The sequence below is a fragment of the Pygocentrus nattereri genome, chromosome 26, assembly GCF_015220715.1.
Source record: "Pygocentrus nattereri isolate fPygNat1 chromosome 26, fPygNat1.pri, whole genome shotgun sequence".
In the NCBI taxonomy this organism is placed as follows: domain Eukaryota; kingdom Metazoa; phylum Chordata; class Actinopteri; order Characiformes; family Serrasalmidae; genus Pygocentrus; species Pygocentrus nattereri.
In genome coordinates, this window is record NC_051236.1 from 15,609,460 (window position 1) to 15,631,507 (window position 22,048).

Genomic DNA, 22,048 nt, shown 5'->3' on the forward strand with positions numbered 1-22,048 from the left:
TCGTAGCATGCAATAACTACACTTTATCTTGAAATATAATCACTTTAATACTGTAAAACATTGTATTGTGTTTGCATTCATGTGTGAATCAATTTTAGATCTTTGTTTGAAACATTTTCATGGATCATTCCTTAAAGTTGTAAGAAATGTACACTGTAATTTTGTCCTTCAACATTCACTCCTGCTATCTGAACACATTCACCTCTCTGAAATATCTGGAATATTGGAAAGTCGCATATTAACTAACAATTATTTGCATTATCTAAATTTCCCAAAGGTTTGATTTATTTTGAGTGATATTATGACACTGATTGAAAGTTCAACTCCATTCCCTGAATTATAGATTGAAAGTAAACCATTCATTTAAAAATACACTTTAAGTTGCTCATAAAAACGTGCCTGATTCACCAATACCTTCCTATTTTTTTCTTAAATTTGTTCTTGAGAAAGGTCCTAAGAAAACGTTTACGTCAGATTCATGACGTGTTCACAAACCGCCGAATTGTTCAAATCTTTGTGCTCTTTAGTGTGTGTAGATTCTGTTCTTACCTAAGAACGAATCTCAATAAAGAAAACATCAGAATCATCATGAAAACGGTGTAGGAGGGTTTTAGGAAGAAACTTCTCTTAACGGTTGGTGAGTGAGGCCCAGTGTCGTTCATGTCCTCATGCCTTTAGCATGGATGCTGGTTAACCCACATTTTGTGAATTTGTTCATTCTATGCTAAACGCTCAACCTTGTTACTCGTCTAAGCCTTTATCGGTACAGAAACATTGTAAAAACTAGACATTGCTCTAGACATAGAATGGTTAACACGTTTTTGAATAGTTATATGGATGTTTTCTTGAATTCAGTGTTGGAAAATGGAAACCTAGATAGTGTCCACCTGTTCAAGCATCGTAACTTGTCATCTTTTGAACTATCTCCTTCTCCTTCCTCCCATCTGTATTTCTCACTAGTCAAAATGTCTTACTTTTATGCACTTGATTATGTTTGCATTACATGCTTAACACATTGCCCTACGCTAAACCTAGAAAACCGGAATAAAAGATTAAACTTGTAAAACTTGTAAAAGAATGACACACATAATGTGTCCAGGACATCCATAAAAGGTACTAAGAAGGGAGCAAAAGGTAGGAGCTAAGTGGATCTGCAGCACAAACTGAAAGGGAACCGCCAGCAGTATCTTCTCTGTCCATCCCAAGTAAAAGCTCCCCCTCGACCACACACACACACACACACACACACACACACACACACACACACACACACACACACACACACACACACACACACACACACACACACACACACACACAGGCCTTTCTTTTTCTCTAAATAAGGCAGCCTTATCTGCGTTTCTGTCAATTCTGCCTCATTCCTATGAGTATCCCATTCTGTGGTGTACAGACACAGGGGCAGGACACAGCCTGCACATTCTTTGCCCTTATATGGCTAAATCCCCGCTTGGGCTCCGCCCTATTTGGGACAAACAGGGCGTCTGATTGGCCCAAAGTAAAATAGGCGGGGCGTATCACTAAGCTGATGCTTTCAACAAACTTTCGTCCGGTGGTAGTAACTGCCTCCCTTCTCCTCTCCGCAGCAAACGCTGACAAAGCCTAGTGCGCTAGTCACCTCTTCACCTGAAGCTAAAGGTGAGCAGCGTCTTTGAGCCTCTTTGCTGTTTTGCGTACCTGTGTAGAAGGTAGAAAGGCTGTGGTCAGCAGTGTTGGGTTTTGTTCTGTATTGTACTGCGCTCTGACTGACCGTTGGCTTGTGTGGATGAAGCTGCTGACGCATGTCCAGTTACATGGCTGTAGAAAGCTAATCCTGACGAGGTGTTTTTGCTGTCCTGTAGCGCTGAGAGAGACTGATTTCTAATTTCAAAATGTATCAGACGATAGTTATTTTACACAAAGGTAATGGTCTCATGTTTTCTGTGTGTCTCTGTGCTTAAAGGATGCCCTAAAAACCTAATGTGGTCCGTTTTCTTCCCATGAAATGACGGGGAAATGGGCAGGTTAGCAGAACAAATGCACCCGGTTATCATCTGAAGCATCCAGCAAATGAAATGCACGTTTTCCCTGTGTACCATGAGCAATGTGCACGAAATAGAATGGAAGAGCACACTTTGAAGCAGGGTCACTGCTACTTTGTGATAATTATATCATTAATAATAATGCTCATTATCTATTAATTAGATAATAGATGAATTTAATCTATGACTGAAAATGATCAGCATTATCAAAGTGTGTCAGCATCACGGTAATGTTTCAAAGCAACATGTGAGATGGCTGTTTATTTGTGGGGGCTGAACTCAACTGAAGCTGGCCAAGTGTTAGGCCTTCAGAGTGAAGGGGACAGTTGGGGTTTTCCCTCCATCAGGGTGGATCAGAAAGAAGAATTTCACCAGCTCTCTGACCCATTTAGACTGAGGACTGAGGTCAGTGCTTTCTCTAGCAGATCTGTGTGTGTGTGTGTGTGTGTGTGTGATGCATACAGTGAGATCATCAAACAACTTTTAGCAATGATCTACTGTGCCAAAGCTTGCAATGCTCCAAAGTGTCTCTCCTTCATTGAAAGAATAGGTTGATGGATTTCTCACCATCTCTTTCATGCATTGAGAGTTTATTTTGGCTTATTTTGCCTTGGCCAAAAGTTCATAATCCTCCTAGAGCTAGAGATTTGTCTGTTGTAAGAGTAAAGGCTACGTGGAGAGGCCTAAGAGAGAAAGCCATTTCTGAGGGTTGTTTCCCAAAGTGCTGTTCTACTCCAGGTAATTTTAAGCTAAAGGCTGAAGACTGTCCCTTAGGAATATCCAGACGTGTTTGACTTTGAGCTTAAGCTATCTGACTAACTGAGAAAATCCTCCTTTGTGAAATACCACACGGATAAGAGAAGAATGTGGATTAACTCCAAAGGTAGTTACAACAAAATGGAACTACTGACAAAACTAAATCATTAGCTAAAGCAAAATCATTAGCTAGTTAATCATCATACTGATGATTAACTGATGAAAGCTCAATGTTGGTTATGTTAACCCATATTGAAAGAGCTAAATGGGGTTCTCGAAGGTTAAACACACTCATGGAGGTCTTAGTAAACATTTATTATGACTAAAGAGGCTTTATATTATTAGAATCTTTGTGAAAAGTTTGGGAATAGTCCTTTTTTGCCTTCTGCTTTAAAACTTTTCTAAAGTTAGACAGGGATTTGTTTCCCAAGTCTGTTGGTGACCAGCTCAAAGACAGACAGACGTACCCAAATGTAACCTGACATTTACAGTAGGAGGTCAGTTGAATAGTGTTTAAAACCCAAACAACACTGATGACAGAAAATAGGATGGAAAAAGTGAAAACCCATAGAAAGAGTGTATACCTCCTTAGAAAGCAGAAAAACTGTGAGTTTAAATGGAGGTCCTTGGTTTTCTTTGTCATGTAACTGCTCCATTTTCCTCACTATAAGCTTTTAAAGTGACAAAGGTGAGCCAACCACAGGGCATTTGCATATCGGATAAGGCTTGTGTCAACTCAGCATTTACAAGAATTTGCTTATTTTATTGTTGACACTCTGAGACAGTAAGCCCTTATTGAGAGCACAACTTAATGAATGTTTAGAAAGGACAGTGAAGAACTCCACTTGCTCAAACAGGACCATATTTGGGCCTGCTCATCATTTAAGTCAACATCACTGCATCCTTCACGGACATCTCAGTTCAAAGACTCCTAATGCTCAGTAACAAGAGATGCCATTGAACGGAAAACCCACTGATGTTTTAAAATTTCTGCATGATTTCATTGTGTAAATAAGTACAAAAAAGGCATTCAGAGTAGTTCGATATGAAAGTTGATTTATAAAGAAACTTGGTGACTATTTCTTATTTATTTATTTCTTTACAATGTTGGTGATAGAAAACAGAGGTCACCACAGCTATGCCATTAGCATAGCCTTTATTTACTATCCTAAATGACCAATGAACCCACACATCTTTGTTTTTACATGTAATATTGATTATGGTAAAATAGTGGTCTGATATATATTATGTGTGTGTGTGTGTGTCAAAACTTTATCTGAAAGACTGTAAAACACATGTAATTGCTTTCTGTGAGGGAGATTTTAGAGGCATTAAGCACTCCGGATGTCTGGTTCCTATAACCATTCCTGTGAGCAAGTGACTTGGAGCACATCAACCTACTGAATTACTGTTTAAATATATTTTAGAAATTAAAAGATGTAATCTGTTTATTTTAAGAGACTTGTTTAATATTGCAGAAATTTTGTATTTTTTAGCCACTGCCACATATTTTCTCAGTTAAACAGAAACTGACCTTTTAATATAATCTATTTAAAAATGCCAGCTTTGTATTGTGTGAACATTTTCATGATAAAAATGTCTAGTTAAATGAACATACTGTAAAGTTAAAGTTTTTTTAACTGCTCCTGTAAAGTTACTATATCAGAGATATAAGGTTTTGTGTGATGATATGCTATTCAGGATGTGATATATCATCATTAACAATGTGTTAGTCATTGCACTATACTAGTGTGTAGCTCATGGCCTTCTGTTCCTGCATGAGTCAGTGCTAGCTAACACCTGTCTCTCTGATCTCTATGACAGTGTGTATTAAAAACAAGCACATTGGATAATAGCAATGGACCGGTATTAGTAATGGATATATTTATAGTACTGTAAGCCTGATGGCCTGCACTTCTGATTCACACTGCACAAAACAAGTGGTTTAAAATGTACTGTTGCTCATGATTTATGTTGATGTTGTTGTAGTTCTGGGCTGGACATGGCTTATATTGACAAATTGTATTGTGAGGGGTTATTTTAGTCGGGGTCAAACTAGGCAGAAACATGATTCCAGCCCTGTAATTCACACAGGAAGTGAGGTCCCTGAATAAAACGAAAAGATACAAAGGAGAAATAGATTCCATAGGCTTGTAGGGAAATTCCACCCATTTTTCAGATTTTCTGCATAACTTCATCAATTAAAACAGAAACAAAGTTATTCAGAATGTTTTGATGTAAATTGGTTGCAGGGAAACTTACTGACGTTGATGTGTTGATAGGACCTAGGAGTCACTGTGTCTACAGAGGCAATATAGCCGTTTTATTTACTATCCAGAACCACTAGTGAACCTACATGTCTGCTGAGTTTTTATATGTAATATTGATGATGGTAAAATAGTGGTAAATGTGAAAAGTTTTCTTTAGGGCTGAAGGCTTGTCACAACACTATGATTAAACAGTGTCTCAGGTATACAATATATCCATAATACCCTACATGTACATTGTTATACCATGATATGCCTGATTTTAACATAACTTACATCTGCCAATACAGGAAGGATAACACCCAGATGAAGTGGAAGACGCACAGTAACATTTTAAAATAACAAACACACCAATGCTGTTTAACATACAAAGTAAAGCTAGTGTTTGAAATAGTGTGTGTTATTTCTTTACAAGCAGAAGGGAAATTTTGTTTTCTGCTAAAGTGAAATCAAGCATACAGTTACTGGATTACCTGCATGCATACACACACAGGCACACACAACAGGGCTTGGCCAGACTGCATGCTTGAAGTAATAACAGGCATTTTACACATTCAAATGTGGGCAAGATTCCTGGCTGTGCATGATTTTACTGGCTTTCTGTGCTGCCATGGCTACATTTCTGGAGTCAATATCACAAAGAAATGTCCCAGAGGGGTCAGTAAGTATGATGGTTTGGAACAGAGACAAGATTCCATGGGCTGCTCTGTGACAACACCCTCATGTTTCCTCTTCCACCGTTTCATCGGTCATAACTCCAGTCTGAGGCCTGTTTTGAAGACTAAATGTTGGCTAACAGTGCACCATCTAACAAAAGACTAATAAAAGATGTTTTACTCATCAAGCATTGATATCTCTGCAGAACAGGAAATCTGTCAAGCCAGTAGAAGCTCCAATATTGGACATCGGACAGCTTCAAAGTGTCTAATCTCTCACTCTCTTCCAGGTCCAGCCAGGCGCCATCATGTCCAGCAAGCGTGCCAAGGGGAAAACCACCAAGAAAAGGCCTCAGAGGGCCACCTCCAATGTGTTTGCCATGTTCGACCAGTCTCAGATCCAGGAATTTAAGGAGGCCTTCAACATGATTGACCAGAACAGGGATGGATTTATCGACAAGGAAGATCTACATGACATGCTGGCCTCCTTGGGTGAGTCAGAGAAGAGAAAAACAGTGACATTCATGGGTCGCATTTCAATGTAAATAATAGGTGTGTGAAAATGCAAGAAGGCACTGCATTTATTATTATAACTAATTACTGGATTGGTTTATATTAAAATACGGCATCTACAGTACTGTGCATAATTCAGAGACAATCCTTAATTAATTAATTAATTAATTAATTAATATTTATTAATTTACAGTTAAAACAGCCATAAAGTACAGGTTATTCATTTTTCAGTGTTAGAAGAAAGCAGTAAACAGAAAATTCACAGAAGCTTTAACAACTAAATGCATCACGTTTTTCAGTATTTACTGTGCTTGCTACTTTGCCTTTGCCAGTCTTTTTAGGAGACTTGCTTTCAGTTTTTCAAAGGCATCGGAATCCACATTTCTAAAGTTCAGTCTTAGAAGTTGGGTACAGTTTCTGCTTCTCATAATCCAAGTAATCACATACAGATTCAATGATGCTGAGTTCTAGACTCTGGGATGGTCAGTTAATTGTTCTGAGAACACCAACAGCTCCTTTGTTTGATTTGCAAATGTTCTTTCTTTTCTCAGTAACAGCTACTATTTTTTTCAGACTCATAGCATTACATTTGGAAGGCTGGACAGATTTTTTTCCCCCAGATCTGAGTCGAGAGTGGAGCTTGATTTTCTCTAATTCCTCAAAGATGAACGCTTTAAGTACTGTTTATCTGATGGTGACCGCTTTGGTGGTCTGCCATGTCATTTTGTTGGGAGTTCTCTGTCCTCTATATCTTTTTAATAATTTTTGAACTCCTGTTTAAACTCCTATTATTTTTCCTGTTACTCTCCCATGTTTTTTTTTCCTTCTTTGTGTACATGGATTATTTTACATGCAGTGTCCTCAGACATATCACACCTGAAAATGAATAACTTGTTATTAATAGACATTTTAGCTGGAAATTATTCAATAAATAAAAGTTGGTCTCTGCCTTTTGCACAGTATTATAAGTGTGTTAAATTTTATATTTATCTATTCTTGAGAGTATAAAGCTGGATATATTATTTTTATTGACTATATTCTACTACTGTATAAATAGTTTTTCCAGTGACGTTTGTGTATTCATTATGTTAATGACAATCGAATTGTGGTGAAACGCATCCTGAAATCTCAAATCACAATTGAATGAAATTAACATGTTAGACCCTTGATATTAATGCATGGGGTATATAACAGCATGCAAAATTGAGTTCATATAACATTGACATTTTGTATGTCAGACACACTAACATTACTGTGAAAGTAATAACTGAATTTTCACTTGATTGCAAAGGTTTGATGTATCTGGTATCTGTGTGCAGGTAAGAACCCATCTGATGACTACCTGGAGGGCATGATGAGTGAAGCTCCAGGTCCTATCAACTTCACCATGTTCCTCACCATGTTTGGAGAGCGACTGAACGGAACTGACCCTGAGGACGTGATCAGGAATGCATTTGCCTGCTTTGATGAAGAGGGCTCTGGTGAGCCAAATTTGACACTTACTTGTACTACTGGCCTAAGCTCTCACCTTCACGGTTTCCAAAAAAGTAATGATGCAAAACTGGCCTCATATCAGAAACATATTTTGTTACTAATCTCAGTGGGGAGGGATTTATTTTGAGATGCTTATGCAAGATAAATTTTAGGTTTACATGTGATCCGAGTAGATGCTGAGGTATTTTACTAATTCTTGAGGTTACTGGAATGAATATATAATATAATATAATATCATATAATATATAATATTATACACAAAGACTACAATGTAAATCTTTTAAATCTTTACATAAGGATTAGATTTGTTGCATCATAATTTACACAGTATAAATCACAAAGGAATTTATGTGCAAAGCCACTGATAGCACTAGTGTTTATGATAAAAAAACAAAAGACAATTACTGTAAATAATAATAATGGCTTATAACGACAACTAAATAATACTAATAGGGATGTGAACAGCTGCTATTCATGATAAGTGATTTTAAAAAGTAATAATGGTAATAACTGTCTAAAATGACTTGGAATAAAACTAGAATAAATGTGTGTTTTTTTTCTATAAAGTTACCATTTTTGAAATATAAGGTTTTTGTTATGACCGTGACATTAGTACATAATGTATAACATTTTGAAGTTTGATGTGTCCTTCTACAGTCTTGTTGATACTTTTGCTTCACCTGTGCAGGTGTGATCCACGAAGATCACCTAAGAGAGCTGTTGACCACTATGGGAGACCGCTTTACCGACGAGGAAGTGGACGAGCTGTTCAGAGAGGCTCCCATTGACAAGAAAGGAAACTTCAATTATGCTGAGTTCACTCGTATCCTCAAACACGGGGCCAAAGACAAGGACGACATCTAATCTCCCACAGACTCTTATGCCTGGCTGCAGAGTGCATTCTGTTCAGATAAATGATGTACATATGAGATGGAAAAAAGAAATGAACTGTTCTAAAGCTAAAAATTTGCTATCATGATATTTGAACATTATCACAGTACAAAAAACAACGGTTATAACTACTTACCTCTGCTTATTTGCCTCTCCAGCTGTGCCTTAAAGAATTCTGTAGTTCACAGACCTGTGTGGATGTTTATTTCCAATACTAAACAGATATTACAGATATGAAGTTATGCATCAAAAAATATGCAATGTATCGTGACCCAACATTGTTTTAAGCTTCATTGGGAATCACTTACTTCAATGTTTAATTTCATCTGATTACTTGTTTAGAAGAAACTATAACATTGTTTCTTCCTCCAGCAGTAATTGCAGGTCTGTGGTGTGACCCAAAGATTTATGCCACTTAAAACTATTTATTGAAACACGGCTGAAGGATTTTAATGGCATTCACGAGTCATCTGTGTAATGACAAAGACCAATAACCAGTAAGCTTTTGAACATGGGAGGTCAATTCCCCCCCCAAAAAATTTTTTTGGAGGTATTTCTGAAAAGTTGGGGTCTTTTAATGTGCCTTAGCTTGTCATTGTGGGACCAGTGAATGATGCAAATTTTCTACCTGTGTCAAATTTCATTCAGATAACTAATTAAATGGGAGACAACCACAATTGCTGTTCATATCTTCAGATCTTCTGTCATGTTGGATTTGGCTGAGCTCATGCAGCTAGACCATTTTACATCCCTCAGAAGAGAATTACAATTTCACAATTTCTACATAATTTAAGATGCAAGTCAAGTCATTTGGTGTGGTTTGATGCAAAAATGTGGCATTTAGGAGTAACTTGTCAAAAGAATTGTTTACACTGATTGTGATGAACTAGAAGGCCAAAGCATTTAATACCTTTAAAAGCTCCATCACAGAGTATTTACATGAAAAGTGTCACAGGTATCAGGAAGCATCTGTAATCCTAAGTTTTGAAAAGCTTTTGGCCTACAATGTATTTTTAAATACATACCAATATGGCGAGGTATACTTCCAGGGTGTGGTAAGGCAAAACTTCAGATTCCTGCATACATTTCCATTATTAACATTACTTCAGAAAAAAAAGTGCAGGTTCAGACATATTGGATAGTAGTTTACAGAGCACATAAAATAAAAATCAGACAAGGCAAGTTTCTCTACACCACACTTTCACCAAATCACATTCATACAGCCAACTTTATATGAAAATTTGACTTTATTTCTCTGAAATGTTTGTACAAAAAGAGGGAAGGAAAAAGGAAAAAAAAAAAAAGTCACAAGTTTAAGGCAGATATTGCACAGACTAGTCCAATTTCTAGAAAAGCTGGGAAGATTCCCTTGTTCTCAGGTAAGGCACAAATGCCAAGTTTACTGTCCATACTTATTTACTTGATACACATGATATTACATGAAATGTCAAACAAATTATTTACATCCATCTTAATGTATTTGGTGAGAGAGAAGGAGAAAGAGAAAAGATACACGTTATATATATAGTAAAAATGAGAACTATGCCAAAAAGACAAAACCTGACCCAGTAAATATTTACATGCACTTAACATTGGCATCTACAAGACCCATTCTCAGCTAAATAGATAGAGTATCTAGAATATTAACATCAGTCGTTCTACCGAAGTGAAAAAATAGAGCATCTTTTAAAAATATACGGATTCATCCAGTACCCATCATTGTTCCAGTAAGTCAGCAACTAACGGAATGCTCACAGTGGTATCTGAAGTAGTGGTACACTGGGTTTAATCATGTAGTTGAACACAAAAACGTGTCATGGTTTTGCATTCAGAGAGCCAAAGCTGGGCTTCTGAGTCAAATACTAGCCTAATGCATTACCCATTCTCAAATAAACACCCTTTTAAACTCACTATTCATAACCCAGTGGCTCAACACTGTACTAGAGGACCAAATGACAACCCCAACCTGAGAGACTAGCTCAAAGCTGACAATCAATAACAGAAAATGACACCACATTGAAATGGTTACAGTACTGCAGAAATGCTCAGACAAAACAAAACAGTACTGATAAAAGGCCAGCTTCATCATATATAACCATACACATTATTAGAAAACATAAGAGTAGATCTTTACACAGCATTTGCATGATTAGAGCACAAGATTGAGTTAGCTTAGTTTGATGGAAACTGGTTTAAAAAAAAAAAGCATAAGAAAATGGCACCACAGTAAGTAAACTGAAAGATAATATGCATTAAATACATATACCTCATGCTTAGAGAGGCACAAACAGAATTTTTTTAAAAACACAAATCAGGACAGAAAAGGCATGTCGGCAATAACACATGACAACAGTTTCATGGAAACTATGACCATAGAAAAAAACATGAGGCCACTATCAGAGGGCTGGGGTTACAATAAAATCAGCAACAAACTGAGGAAAGTGAAGTGAAACATTGTTTCAAGTGGGTTTGTGTCCCACACCATCCCATAAAAGGTTTTAGAAGGCTTAAAAATAATGCCTACCAGCATGCAGACCAAGGCTGAACACAGGCCAACCACAAACACATCAATGTCATGATAGCAACGCATACCACGCACAGACATACTTTGTGGCTGTCCATAAAGCATCCTTTTTAACCTCTAGCAATACATAAGTAGACAATCTGTACACTTTTGCCCATTACTGAATACAGGTTTAAAAAGGTACAAACTCCAAAATAACAGTATCAGCCGATACATGTATGGAAATACTACTTGTGACTCCGTCCCTCAAGTCTTGGAGAAACACAACAGGCTCACAGCAACAGAGTTCCCATACTGATCACTGAAACATCTCACTTCTGATCCCTCTTGTACTGTCTTCAGATATCAGATACAAACAAGATAAAACATTAATGGCATCTCTCATGGAAGCAAAATGAGGCGGTGTTCCCTTTAAAACCTGGAGCACGCCAGCCCAAAGTTTTCTAAACACCAACAAACACAAAGTTAGGTTTGTGCACCAGTGTGTGATCATGGGGAAGTCTCTAGAACAGAGTTGGGAATCGCTGGTTGTGAAAGACTGGATTCCTGCAGAGTTTGGAGTTTTTCCTGATCAAGCACACTTGATTTGACTGAGTTGACGGTCAGGTTCGGTTGGAATGTTGGAGCAAAGAAAACGCAAACCCGCGCTGGACTCCCGCCCTCGGTTTCCGTCTCCTATAAAGGTGGTCCTCCAGTCACGCTGTTCGAAAATATTTTCCTTCATGCTGCTTATTCTGGAAGTGTTTTCTGGAGAACACTGGGTCAGTGTGCCACAGCCCTATAACACCATGACCAACCACCTTTAATTTGGTAAAAGGACTACAATCTACAACCCAGTTAAAATGTGTCTGACACAGAAAGGCAAAATACAGCATGACTCTGAAGAAATCGATGACCACTCGGCTGCCATCTCTCTGGACAGAGGCTGCAGAGGCGCAGTCATGCTGAGCTATATGCTCTGCAGTACAATCAATTTCCCACCCATCTGTCTCATCGCTCTCATCTTTAGACACTGCACACAAAGAGGCAGAGACTGGGCTATGGAAGACGATTTGGGATGACTGAGTAAGAAAAAAAATCTCTGACCTTAATTTGGGAAAGAACAGGGTAAGAGGGTTTGAGTTTACATTGAACATGATCGTGTTTACAAGTACTGGCAGCAATGAAAGATATAGAAATAAAGTGCAGAATGTACAAATGACCATACGAAAACACAGATGTGAGAGAAAGTCTGAAAAAAAAAAAGTGATCCTTGGAAGTAGTGGTTTCATTTGCAGTGGTTTCAGGCAACTGGAACGAGGTATCAAATAACATACGAGGCTACACTATGAGAGGAGGTTTTAGGACACACAGTAAATCGACTCCTAGACTGAACAGGGATTTTACATCCAGGTGCTTGGTCCTCAGTTCTCCAACAGATGCTGATTTTCACAGCACCAGCAATCAGACACTTAGCATGCTGGTTTTCTAGGAGCATTCAAGAGACACATAAAATTAGCTAGCCATGCTACATAAGAGTCTACTGATCTAACCCTAGGACAGGACATTGGTGCATACAGGCAAACACAATCTAACTGCAGTTCTTAAGTATAGAAGAACTTTCACAAATTTCTAAGGCAAATACTGAACAAGGCCACTTGTATAACTCCAAATGTCGGTCCTGAAAGCAAATTCCACCATTTTAATTAAAAAGTATCTTCTCTTATATAGAAAACACAAATAACAAATGCATCTTGTACCACATGACTAACTCTGCTGGTGTTTATGGAAGTTCAGGATAAAACTGTTAGTAGGAATCTGAAAATGCCCAGTTTAGTATTTTCCTTCTTGGAGAAAGGTACGTTGGTTTGGAGGTTTTTAGAGTTTCTTCCCCTTTTAGGCCCAATATTATCAAATGCTCAATTGCTATTGTGCAGAAGTGATAGGACACTAAATACCTCTCATGTAATGAAAATGCTCAAGTCATTTAAAAGTTTTGCTGCTTTAAAAAACAAAACAAAACAAAAAAAAAAAACACCACACACAAAAAAAAAACAAAAAAACATCCTTTTTGTCAATATAAGGTGATCTTGGTGTCCGATTCTACAATCAGGTTCTGACACACAGACAAGGAGTTTCCAGCTGGTTGTTTAGCAACCATCAGAGCACATCCATGACAACTGGGGAATATTAGGGCAACCAAAGTCAACAGTAACATTGCTGTCACATGGTTGTCCTACTTCAACCTAAATAAGAGACTTCGACAACTACATGAATATGAGAATCCACAGCAGAGATGTTGCATTCATTAAATGGTTGAAAGGGAATGTACTTTGATTTTTTTTTTTGTCCCTTATAACTGAGTGTGCTTACATGCACGTGTCCTAGAGTAATTTCTCTCAATTTACCGTTTCCCTGACTGCATGGAGTGTATGTTGTGAGCTCCAGGTGTGCGTGACACTGCTTGGGCTTGGACTGGCTGGTCGCACTGGGCTGTGGACCACACTCCACACACTGCTTGGCTGGAAACTCACAGCTGAAGTGACCCTCTGGGGCACCAAAGCCAAGCTGACACTGGGCCCTCCAGAAGGGGGTGCTAGAGCTGAAGCATTTAACACTGGCACAGACACTGGGAGAACACCCTTCTCCTTCAAGCTCAGAGCAGAGTCCAACTGGCTGCTGGACACCAAGCTTCTGCTGCTCCTTTCTTGCTCTAGGTCCTTGCTCAGAGATTCTGCTCCCAAAACAGCAGGGGGTGCTGTGGCTGAAGGTGGCTGCTGTTGCTGCTCCTTCTGTCTCTGGCTTTCCTGCTCTGCTGCTCTCTGTAGCGCTGCGTCCACCAACAGCTTCAGGTCACTGAAATCGTGAGGGCAGAGCTCTGGTGGGGTAGGGGGTGGCGTGTTGAACAGCACCCCATTAGGGCTCATCGTACCCAGTCTTGAACTGCTGGATAAAGAGGGTGGAATGGTAGTGATGCTGGGGTTAGGAGAGCCAGCTAAACCCTCTTTTTTCAACAAACCCTGAGTGTCCATCTGCATAAGAGCCTTGACACCTCCATCTCGATTTGTCAAACTGGAACCCACCAGGCAGCCAGCCCCCGCCAGAATGGCCGTCGCTGTATTACCCAACATGCTCAAATCCAGCGTAGGGGCAGGCCGAATGACAGAGGGGCGAGATGTGGGCACAGAAGGAGGGATACCATGGTCTGGAGAAGAAGAGCCGATAGGTCGACTGTCTGTTTTGCCAGCGCGCCGGGAAATGGTGAACTGAGTGGGGTCTTTTCCATCCTTCCTGAGCAAGTCAGGAAGCAACCGTCGTCTGGCATTGATGAACCAGTTACAGATCTATCACAAATAGAAAATATAGAAGTATTACACAATGTAAAATGCCAAACTGCAAAACTGAATAATGCCCCAGTGTTTAACCTAATCTGTGCGCTGCATCTGGAGCATGCAGTTAATCAGTGCAGACAACTGTATAATAAAGCAACAGAAAAACTGAAGCCCCCCTCCCATTGGCTTTTATTACAAATACGTTGAATTTGAGTGCTATCTGTTGTAATCGACTATGCTACAAAGTGACAACAAGTTCTTTAATACCATTTATTTTGCTGTTTATACTACACTGTCAATGAGTACTAATGCTCATACAGTGGCCCCAAAAAATCATTTGGACATTTGTGCCACACTTAAGTGTATAAAGCTCTGTGTCTCACACCAAGTAGCAAAGTCAGTCCCCTGGAAAAATGAATGAATCACAAGCATCAAATTCTACTAACTTTCAGAAGGTCTGGACACTTCTATGGCTATATTTGGACGAGACGGTGTTACCCATGGTATAGTTCAAAATATCTTTCCCTCTCTTACTTATGAATTCATGATCCCGTCTATAAACACCTGCTCACTGACATCACTGTAAGAATAACAGCCCCATGTCAGTGCTTTACAATACCCTCAGTGCAGTCTGTTTAGAATTCCCCAATTTCTCCACACAGTGTCAACCATTAGTTTGACATGGTTTCAGAGAAAAGCACTTCTAGCAGAGATAACGTCACTAAACATTTAATGAAGTGACCTAAAGAACTTTAGGTTTAGAAAATGTGATTCAATGGTTAAAGGTTTCCTAATACTTTTTGTGGCTACTCTATAAGCCGATACTAATGAACAACAGCAACATTTCTGCATCAATAAGATTTTACAAGCCTTGCATACGGAATCATTCATGATTAGTTTCATCCTTACCGAACTAACATGTTATTCCCCTTTAAACGTTATTCCACCATATTTTCAGTTTCTCCACAATTTAATCATCAAGATTTAAACAAACTCATTCAGAGTGGTTTGATGTGAAGTTTCTCTAGAATATTGCATTTAAGTCACAAACATTTAGTGGTGGTGAGAAGAAAGACATCTGAAGAGCTTAAAGCCTCTAAAAGCTCATTTACAGAAAGACGTTACACAGATTATGAATACACTGCCCAATGGAAGATTTTAGCTTAAATCATTTTTAAATACTTTCATGACCGAGTACATGCGGAGTACTGTAAGGCAAAAGTTTCAGATTTACCACTATTTTACCATCAACAGTAAAATTTCTTTGCTGAAGATTAACTCTTGTAAAAATAACTGCAATTAATGGTTTGTGTTTTATTTACTTTAGGCAACTAAGTCTAAAGCATCTAAACTGTCTTATTAGCTGTCTTGCTTAGCTAGACAGACTGCACTTCGCATAAGTATCTACAGTCACAGTAAGCCAAAGCTTCAGTTTTCATTGCGACAACAGAGATGTGAGCAGAAAACTGCAAGTATGCATCCTAAAATCTGCATTAGTTATTCTAGCTATCAGGTTAACAAACATTCCTCTTATACCACGCAGTTGAAGTGTAAAACTCTAGGTTAGGAGAACTAGAAAAAGTTACTTCTTTTATTTACATTTGTTTGGCTCAGGCAAATGAATGAAAATGCATCCAGCTCACATTATGCTTGCTGTGATTGTGAAATCTAATGATTGTGAAAAATAACTGCGGACAGATTAAATGACTGCGGTCAGGTGATTATGTAATTGTGACAGGCCTAACATTACATAAAAGACACAGCTAAGTTCACAATCTAGGTTATGAATTTTAAATAAAATGGCTGTGTGTGTTGTAAACATTGTGACTTCTGGTTCCTACTACCACTGTAAAGAAATCCCAGTTGGTAGGTTTCTCCACAATGAACCATTTTACATCAAACCACTCTGAATTAAGCAGTAATTTTGAGTCAGTGGAGTTCCCTTTAAGATTTAATTTCACTTTACATCTCATTTTCAGTATTTTAGTGCATTTTCTTTTAGTTCAAACTTTACAGCGACATTCCTTTTCACTGAAGACTCTAATGAGATCACTCATTACAGTGCAGTCAGAAAACATGCAACAACAAGAAAGCCTACAGAGTAGGAGGCTCTGATCTGACACAGAGACTTGGATCAGTAATGAGACTGCTCAGATCTGACTAGCTATTAACAAAATTACTGAACTACTTCACTTGACAAGGAATAAATAAAAACTCAAACTTAAACCCCCTTAAACCAAACACAGCTGATCAGCTGAGACATGTTTGATGTGTAGAGTAATGAAGGTCTAGGTTACCCAAAATACTTAATAATGACAGATTAAATTAGTCTTGCAGTAAATCTTGGAAACCAAGCACATTTTGGCTCATTAACTACATTTGAGGTAAGGGGCAAACAGTAGATGTGATTTTTCAGTGAACCTTTCTTTTAATAGACTGATGAGAGCACCTGGCTCCAGCTTATTACAGAACCTTGGGTGTCTGCGTGCACCCTCCAGTGGCTGAACTGTGTACTCCATGCTTTCAAACAGCTGGCTCTAATGGAGATTGGAGGGAAATATGCAAAGCCACAGACAGAGCAAAGGCCTCAGTGCCTGCATTCCTTCACACTGACAACACTGCAGCTCCCGGATCTCAGTCAAGGACAGAACAAGGCTGAGATTTCCCACCCTGTGTGTCCAGCCATTCAATGCCATTTTTGTTAATGGATTTGACAGTTTGATCATTGCTGAATGCAAATGTATGGGCACTGTAGAGACAGGGAATATTTGACTATGGGAACATGTGAACATTTTGTCTGACACTAAGCATGCTACAGAGACTGTTACACCCACAATACTGAGCAGATTGATGTGCATTACAAAGCTCACCTGTGAGATAGACAGATTAGTCTGCCCAGATAGGCTGAGCTTCTCCTGCTCAGAAGGATAGGCATTGAGACGGTGCTCGTACAACCAACTCCTCAGAATCTGAACGGATTCTTTGGGCAGGTTTCCACGACGGCGGCGCTTGGCGGAACCCCCTGCTCCTCCGGAACCAGTGGAAAGATTAAGCGGGTAATTGTCATCCTCGCAGGGGTCACTGTCCGACATGGCGGAAAACTCCGTCTCTCCACCATGCTCCTCTTCAAAGGCTGAGGAAACCAGAGCAACAGAGGATTTTATTGGTCTCAAATAAAAACACATGGGATAGAAATGGCAGAGGAATGTGCTTCAAACTGGCTCGAGGATACAAGTGAATAGATCTGGTTTTCCTGCATCATCTTACACAATACAGATACAGCATGCATTTCAGTTTAATGACAAGCCATGTTGACAAAACAGTGGATCAGATAAAACATGTCCACACACATTGATCTGCCTTTGGCCAGACATTTACTACATTTTCACAGATGGTAACCCTATTGTGGTCAGAATATGGAAAAGCTCCAACTATGGCAGATATCATAAATACCTTATTCTAATCATATATTTAGAACAACTCTTTACAGGGAACAGAAAGCCATTACTTCAGATATATCACAGCATGCATCTTTTACAACATCAACCCTTACAGCATAACAAGAGTATTATGGAGGCATATTTTAAGACCCACTGTTCTTAATTAAACAGTACTTCAAAATTTGCATTGCATTAATATGGCTTCAAAAATTGCACAATTGTCCTCAACTTTCCAACATCGCCATGTCAAAATGAAATCTGGTAGATAAAGGAGTTTTTTTTTTGCTTGTTTTTGTTTTTAAAAAGAGGTTTCCATGCATCGGAGCTTCACAAATTTCAGTAAACATCAGATCATCTCCAAAACCAGCTGGAAGAGCTGTTAAAAGTGACTGAGGCTGACTGCTGTAACATCTTGTATATAAATGCAGAAACCAAATGTCCACCCTGGCACTGCAGTGTGACAAGATGTGAATAATATGCTTACAAAGACTGAGCACACACATCTTTAGAGCTTAGATAATGATTACCTAAAGTGAAGGCAAAGAAGAGGTGGGGTGGGAGTTAATCTATCTACCCTTTAATTTCCTCCCTTTCATCCCCTATGCTTCCTCCTCTTTCGATTTACCACACAAAATCTGGGAACTAGGCCGCACCATTCCAGCCTGTCCCATCAAACTTAAGTGTGGATTGCTAAGCAGCTAGCTTTCTTCTTCATTTGGGCCATCCACAAGTAAATACTCCAGACTTCAAACAAGTGCCAGAAATCAAAATCTTAGTTTTTGCTTAACTAATCTGAGAATTATGGGCTGGTTCTGTGGGGATGGATTAAATCAAATATTGGTCTAAACTGAAATCTTTTTAGCCTAGGCTTAGGCTTAATGTGGGCCTTGGACACCAGCCCCAGGAGTTCTACTGTCTTAACACCTAAAGTGCTGTGAGGGAAAACTACTTCTAGGGTCAGTTTGCTGGATAAGGATCAAGTCCTGGACTGAATTTACCCTTCAGTGAAAAATCTCCAACCAGAATCACATCTAGTGCAGGACTTGGCTTAACCCTTGCACGGGAAACCCGTCCTTAAGGTCTCTGACTCTGCAATTACTCAAAATTAGCCCTCAGATTTAGCACCTTAATCAACAATGTTGGTCCAAATAAATATTTGGAGATTATGAATCTCTAGACTAAATCATTTGAAATATTAATACCATAAGTACACTGAGCCTTCGATGTGTTGGAAAAACGCTGGGCTAAAGTGCACAATTCCCCCCATTAGGGGAGGAAAATAAATCCCACATTTCTACCTCAACCATTTGTTGACAAGTTTGTTGTGAAAAACCAGGCTTGATGTGACGCCCTTGGCTGGGAGTCCATGCCCACTTCATAACCCCTGAACTGCTGAACATGACTTAAAACAGCACTACAATGGACACCAGTCTGCCTGTGAAACAATAACGCAGCGTCTCCGTTTAAAGCGTGCTTGCTAAATGTTAGCAACAACACAGTAGTTTTCCTCAGAGAACAACTGAAAAGAAATGCGGCGGTGTGGATTGTCTTTCGCCCCGCTGGTGTAACCCGAAGCCCTCAAGAGCAGTTAGAAATGTGGGAGTTCCTACGTGCCCCTCTAACAAAGGAGATTGTGTGTGCAGTATCCGTCTGAAGCACTGAGGGCTTTAGTGCTCATTTCCATTCACAGAGCTGCCATTTCCCCCTCCCTCCGTCCCTCCGGACGTGCAGCCAGCCTACAGTCACATCGGTGGACGAGGCTGAAGCTGGCTTCTTCTTCGAATTCCCCGTTCCACCTTAAATGGTGCAGCATTCGTATTATATTGCTGCACATGCGCCAGAATGTAACCGCAACACATTTAAGGTGGAATGGAAAATTCGAATCTGGTACCACCGCTGCATTTTCATTAACTAGAACTAGTCGACAAACCATTCAAACGCTTTAGTGACCCGCATCTACGTCTAGTTTTGCTGCGATTTTGCGCTGAAAGTCACTAGAAACGAGTAGACACGAGGCTAAATGAAGGCGCTGACAGCAGGTTTGTGGCTGCGTGGGCTCGACAGTCATGAGACTGCGCTGCTGCTCTTGTCATACTGGCTGGGATAAAAAGTTTGAGCTTTGGAGATGTGTGCGTGTCCTTAAAGGGGAACTCCACCCATTTCTCAACACTTCTGTATAATTAAAATGATTAACATGTCAACAAAGTCATTCAGAGCGTTTTGGTGTGAAATGCTTTGTTTCGGAGACACTTGCAGAGTCAGAATTTTAACAGCGGTAGTGATAGGAACCAGACGTCTGAGTTTAGCGCCTCTAAAAACTCCCTCACTGAGAAATTTTAAAAAAATGCACTGTCTGGTGTCCAAAAGACTGGTTTACGGTAGTTTAAGACAAAGTTTGGATCTAAAACATTTTAAATAAAATTTTAAAAATCATAAGGTGGAGGGATATACGATGAGTGCTCTAAGTGAAAATAATCCCCAAGCCGTTACTTTACCTTCATCAGTGTTACAATACAAACTCAGAAAACAAATGTAGGATCACTTGTGGTTTTTGAAAAGTGCATTGAGTAAATAAAATGTTTGCATTGTGGACATCGGAACTCCTGGTTCCCATCACCACCACGGTGTCGGTAACTTTCTCTGCAAATGAACAGTTTCACATCAAACCACTCTGGAGGACTATTCCTAGATCAACCCCTGAATTAGGCAGAAATTTTGAAAAATCGCTGGAATTCCCCTTCGAGACTTGCTCACATTTAAATGAGTTTAAGAGTTACTAATAGAAGTAAAGCTACCTGTTTGTACTGCAGTCGTTTTAAAACAAAAAACATTCGCGGTGAGTAGTGAGAAATAAAACTCTGAGGTTAAATTAAAACCCTCAGATTTACAAACACAACCGACGCGGCGACAAACTTTCCCAAGCGTGCATCACGCAGCGCAGCCAGTGACGGCACTTTGTCACCGTTTCAAACAGTCAGCTCGCGTTTTGCCTCCAAACACTGAACACCAGCCAAGTGGAATTCCCCGTAGCCCAGTGTGCTAAGCAGCCAGCTAGCTAACCGCTTAGTTCACGAAACTGCGTCCGAAACAAAAACCACGTCCACAATCAGCCACAACAACATCAGCACACATCAAATTAGCCGCATTATGCTACGGGACATAACAAAGGGCACGAAGGGACCACGTCAGACCGCTCTCACAGGGGAAAAACACACAAGGCTCGGAAAGATTCACAATCCCCGCGATGGCTACTACAAAAGGACACATCCAGCCACGCTCTCCTCAAACATGCACAACTGTCCTCGCTGGCAGCGCCAGATGGACACCATGCTTGGCTGTAGGTTAAGTAACGTTAGCTAACTGGCTACAGCTAACAGCCCCGTCCGCATTCAAACCCAAACACACGCTGCATTTGCTCCCAACAAAAAGCCACATTCCTGTTAAAACCAACAGTCGCTCACTCTTCGCCAGTCGTCCACCACAGAGAACGGCTCTGCGAAAGAACAGAAAACTTGCCAAATTTCAAGTTACCTCTTTTAGCAGATTTCATCCTTTGTTGGATAATGTTTCACAAAAAAATCCGCAGCTTTCGAAATTCCTTGGCGAAGAAATGCGTGCTTCCGACAAAACGGTGACAACGGGATCTCGTTCCTTTTTTTCTTTCTCGCCAAGACAAGGTGTTGTTGCTCTCTCTCTTTCCTTCAGTCTGTTCGACAGCCGCTCTCTGTGTATCGCGCCGAAGTGCACCGCAGCTCGTTAGCGGATCCGTCTCATTTTCCTGCGCATACCACCAAAAGCATCAAATCTTGTTGACAAATCTGTCCCGCTTTACCTGCAGTAGCAGCGACGCCAACTCTCGGTCTGCCAGTGACAGCGGCGCCCCTAAGCCCCGCCTCCTCGTGGCCATCCAGCCAATCAGAACCCCCGGCTGCTGCTACGCGACGACAGGATGTCATCACCGCCTAATGAGTGACAGCCGAGTTTAAGCGTTTCATTCAAAATTCAGCCAACAGATTCGCGAGAAACTCATCGACGCTGATAGTCAACCTGCCTTTTAACGGGTCTGATATAATATGCTGTTGCAGTTTCTTGTTTAGGACAGAAATAATGAATAAAGTTCTTATTTTTGTGGCTAGACTGCACATTGTCGCCAAAAG

At 39.8% G+C, this 22,048-nt stretch overlaps 2 protein-coding genes across 3 annotated transcripts; one reads left to right on the forward strand and one right to left on the reverse strand.

Moving 5' to 3' along the window:
- The first annotated feature begins 1,528 nt into the window (after nt 1-1,528).
- myl9b (myosin, light chain 9b, regulatory) lies at nt 1,529-9,305 on the forward strand. 2 transcript variants are annotated; one of them, XM_017697909.2, is made up of 4 exons: nt 1,529-1,656; nt 6,009-6,210; nt 7,551-7,712; nt 8,414-8,589. In XM_017697909.2, the coding sequence occupies exons 2-4, from the start codon at nt 6,027-6,029 to the stop codon at nt 8,587-8,589; spliced, it is 522 nt and encodes a 173-aa protein (XP_017553398.1). In that variant the 5' UTR covers nt 1,529-1,656; nt 6,009-6,026. The 2 variants fall into 2 exon arrangements, with proteins under 2 accessions (XP_017553398.1, XP_037390832.1); XM_037534935.1 differs by lacking the exon at nt 1,529-1,656 and having other exon boundaries at nt 6,027-6,210; nt 8,414-9,305.
- Nucleotides 9,306-9,844: 539 nt separating this feature from the next.
- On the reverse strand, nt 9,845-21,752 carry LOC108427628 (homeobox protein TGIF2). Its single transcript, XM_017697908.2, has 3 exons — nt 21,423-21,752; nt 17,322-17,584; nt 9,845-14,463 (listed from the first exon to the last, which is right to left on the reverse strand). The coding sequence occupies exons 1-3, from the start codon at nt 21,439-21,441 to the stop codon at nt 13,519-13,521; spliced, it is 1,227 nt and encodes a 408-aa protein (XP_017553397.1). The 5' UTR covers nt 21,442-21,752; the 3' UTR covers nt 9,845-13,518.
- Between the last annotated feature and the right edge of the window lie 296 nt (nt 21,753-22,048).

Excerpts from the sequence above, each read along its gene's own strand:
- LOC108427628 (XM_017697908.2), bottom strand. Across the intron at positions 14,464-17,321 it reads CTAATCTGTCTATCTCACAG|ATCTGTAACTGGTTCATCAA; the intron begins GTGAGCTTTGTA and ends TATTTGTGATAG.
- myl9b (XM_017697909.2), top strand. The coding sequence starts at position 6,027 with ATGTCCAGCAAGCGTGCCAAGGGGAAAACCACCAAGAAAAGGCCTCAG. Across the intron at positions 6,211-7,550 it reads TGACATGCTGGCCTCCTTGG|GTAAGAACCCATCTGATGAC; the intron begins GTGAGTCAGAGA and ends ATCTGTGTGCAG. Across the intron at positions 7,713-8,413 it reads CTTTGATGAAGAGGGCTCTG|GTGTGATCCACGAAGATCAC; the intron begins GTGAGCCAAATT and ends TCACCTGTGCAG.